Raw genomic sequence first — 3,512 nt, 5'->3', positions numbered from 1 at the left:
TATTATCAAATCCATGTGCAGAAGGATCTAAATTTTTTTTCATTAAGAAAAACATAATTTTGGTTATCTTTTGGTTCAGTTTATAAGGTTGAAATGTAAGATTTGTAAAACTTAGGTTGAAAAGTAAGACCTAACTAATTTTTATTTTTTTCTTGGAAAATAGGTTCTTTCATTAAAGCAAAGGGGCTGAACTAGCCATTAGTTCATAACCGGGAGACCACCTAACTAGGTTCGGAAACCATACAGTTTACCTAACGCAACTAAATTATGCGCATCAGAATTAAAAAGCCTAGGCAAGAAAATAACAGAACCATAAGAGGAACAACACAATAAAGACCGACACTCCGCCGCAATGGGCTCAAGAACGACATTACAAACGACTGAATTAATACAATCAACCACAACCAACGCATCTGATTAAAAACAACTTTGTCTAGCTTTAGCTCAATTGCCAATTGAATACACCACCGGATTGCCAATAACTCCGCAAGAGATGCCTCAACTTCGATGCCCTCCTTTCTACTCGCAGCCAACAAGACCTCCTTGAAATGATTCTTGAAGATGCTACCATAGACAGTATATCCATCCGCAGTACATCCTACATCAACCTGTGCAAAATGAACGTCGAGAGTAAAGGTCTCAAAGGGCTCCGCAGCAGCCTGCGACTTTTTCAGACCAAGGCTTGGATTCGACCTACAAAACTCATGCACGCTGTCAAGCGCACCACCAGCAACCGATACGGGACAACACCTCTTGTTCTGCAAAACCAACACATTCCTAGCATTCTAGATTTTGTACAAACAAAAACAAATTATCTGAGAGGTAGTTACATCATCATACTCTAACACTGATTGTAACCATTGATTCACTGACACATTAGATGGGATACGATAACTTAGGGGCGACAAAAACAAGACCTGCCTAGTAAAAACACACTCCATAAGGAGGTGTTGCACAGACTCAACATCATTAGAGCAGAAAGGGAAAACAGGATCAAGCAAAATACATTTCCTTAGGAGGTTCCCCCTCGTGGGCAGAATGTTTTTTGCGGCACGCCATAAAAAATTCCTAAGTCTAGACAGAATGGGGGCTTTCCAAATCAAATACCAAAGCTTATGGTTTGTATGACAGGAGGGACCAGGGAGAAGAGAATCCCTATGAGCCCGCAACGTGTGATAAGCAGATTTAACAGAAAACTCCGCACTCTTCTCGAAATGCAAAATAATCTTATCCTCAGTCGGCACTCTAGACAGCGGTATACTGATAATGTTCTTCGCCTCATCCGGAGAAAACTTCTCCAAAATGAGACCCTCCTTCCACACCCCTAGGTCACCATCAATAAGATCATTAACTCTAGCGTTATCATCCATGTTGCTGGCACCATAGAGAATCTTGAAACCATTGTTGCTAGGTATCCAACGATCATTCAACACATTGACCTTATTCCCATTCCCGATCCTCCACTGAGAGCCGCGTTGCACCACATCTTTTGCCCCCAAAATGCTTCTCCAAGCATAGCTAGGATTATACCCTAACTCACAGTCCTCTATGGATCCTCGAGAAAAGTACTTTCCTTTAAAAACCCTCCCCACCAAAGAGTTCTCTTGTGACAACAGGCGCCAATATTGTTTCCCCAACAAGCTGCCATTAAAGTCACTAATCCCCCTGAACCCCAAACCACCCAAGCCCTTTGCCTTTGACAGCTTCTCCTAACTCAGCCAGTGTATTTTTCTATCGCCATTCTTAGAGCCCCACCAGAAACTAGAAATCAGGGCCTCAATCTCGTGACACACGGATTCAGGAATCTTGAAACAACTCATGATGTACGTGGGGATCGCTTGGGCAACAACCTTGATAAGGACTTTCTTCCCCGCAGCAGATAGAAACCTTTCTTTCCACCTTTTGACCTTCTTCCACACTCTTTCAGCCACCATCGCAAAAATCTCTTTTTTTGACCTCTTGAAAATAACCGGTAAGCCAAGATCTAGAATGACTAGGTACAACACTAACCCCCAAGCAACTACGAATGTTTTCTTTGACGGACTCCCCAACACTCCTGCTATAAGACACTTCAGACTTTTCAAAATTGACCACTTGTCCCGATGCTCCTTCATAGACCTTAAGGATTTCCTTGATACGAGTCGCTTCCTCCTGGTTAGATCGAGCAAATAAAAGGCTATCGTCAGCAAAGAATAGGTGTGTGATCTTTGGGGACTTCCGTGCAACCCGAATGCCATGTATCGCCTTCTCCATCGAAACTTTCTTCAAGAGACCTGAAAAGACGTTAGAACAAAGAATAAAAAGGTAAGGGGAAAGAGGGTCCCCTTGATGGAGACCTCTCTCAGGGCAGAAACTTCTGCTAGGGATGCCATTGATCTAACACTTTGTAAGAGACAATAGAGATGCATTTTGCGATCAGCTCCACCAAAGCCTTCGGGAAACCCATTGAAACCAAGACCTCAGTGATGAAAGGCCACTCAAATCTGTCGTAAGCTTTCGATATGTCAAGCTTAAGGGCCGTGAACCCTTTTTTCCCATCCACCTTCTTCTTCATCCGATGGAAGAATTCCATTGCTACCAACGCATTGTCCATAATCAGCCTCCCTTTAACGAATGCACTTTTCTCTTCATCTATTATGTCTGGAAAGAAAACCTTGATTCTATTTGCAATAACCTTGGACACCAATTTCATAACCACGTTATAAAGGTTGATAGGTCTAAAATCCTTAGGTTTAGAGGGGTTCTTGAATTTGGGGATAAGGACCACATAAGTGCTATTAATGATACCAGGGTTCTTGTTATTGTTAAGGATTTCCAAAACCAGTTTGGAGACGTCGTTCCCCACTACTATATGCCAATATTTTTGAAAGAAAAAGGTCAGTAAACCATCCGGCCCCGGAGCCTTTAAAGGGTTCATCTGAAATAGGGAAGTTTCCACCTCAACAGCCAAAAACTCTGCTTCGTAGATCCTAATATGCTCAGGCCTGAGTCGTCCTTCCACCACTTTGCAAACCTCTGGCATATTATTTGGTATCGAGGAGGACAAATTATCAGAGAAATAGGTAACCAAAATTCGCTCACAATGCTCTTGTCCATTCCACCAATGTCTATTATCATCCTTTATCTTCTTAATAGTATTAGTCCTTCTTCTTTGGATAGCTTTCCCATGAAAATTTTTGGAATTTTTACCGTCGTGTTTCAACCACAAGGCTCTACTGCGTTACCTTTACACAATCTCTTCCACTTGCAAGAGTTTGTCCCTTTGCTGCTCCAATGCCCTGTTGTGACAAATGTCTTCCACTCCCTCAGCCCAACACTCCTTCTTTCCTAGCTGCATTTCAATTCTCTTTAGCTCCTTAGAAATCTCCTCAAATTTGTTTAGGCCTCTAGAAGAGGGGTTGTTCCATAGCTGCTCCACAAACCTTTCACACCTTGAATATCTACTCCACACCTCTTCGAATCGAAAGAGGTGAGGTTTCTTCCAATACCTACCCTTAAGGTCCGTTTCAGCC

The 3,512-nt window shown here is 42.5% G+C and overlaps 1 protein-coding gene across 1 annotated transcript; it reads right to left on the bottom strand.

Annotated features, from left to right (window-relative positions):
* Positions 1–225: 225 nt before the first annotated feature.
* LOC131619104 (uncharacterized) lies at positions 226–3,022 on the bottom strand. Its single transcript, XM_058890243.1, has 5 exons — positions 2,443–3,022; positions 2,011–2,273; positions 918–1,709; positions 406–785; positions 226–289 (listed from the first exon to the last, which is right to left on the bottom strand). The coding sequence occupies exons 1-5, from the start codon at positions 3,020–3,022 to the stop codon at positions 226–228; spliced, it is 2,079 nt and encodes a 692-aa protein (XP_058746226.1).
* Positions 3,023–3,512: the final 490 nt, after the last annotated feature.

The sequence above is a fragment of the Vicia villosa genome, linkage group LG7 (genome assembly GCF_029867415.1).
Source record: "Vicia villosa cultivar HV-30 ecotype Madison, WI linkage group LG7, Vvil1.0, whole genome shotgun sequence".
NCBI classification, from domain to species: Eukaryota; Viridiplantae; Streptophyta; class Magnoliopsida; order Fabales; family Fabaceae; genus Vicia; species Vicia villosa.
The sequence above is the reverse complement of the archived record's forward strand: the minus strand, read 5'-3'. Positions and strand labels throughout refer to the sequence as shown.

What these genes read in the sequence shown, in the direction of transcription:
- LOC131619104 (XM_058890243.1), bottom strand. Translation starts at nt 3,022, where the DNA reads ATGCCAGAGGTTTGCAAAGTGGTGGAAGGACGACTCAGGCCTGAGCAT. An exon ending in AGTGTGTTTTTACTAGGCAG is followed by an intron (nt 786 to 917) that starts GTCTTGTTTTTG and finishes TACAAAATCTAG; the next exon opens with AATGCTAGGAATGTGTTGGT. An exon ending in GTTTTTAATCAGATGCGTTG is followed by an intron (nt 290 to 405) that starts GTTGTGGTTGAT and finishes TTTCTTGCCTAG; the next exon opens with GCTTTTTAATTCTGATGCGC.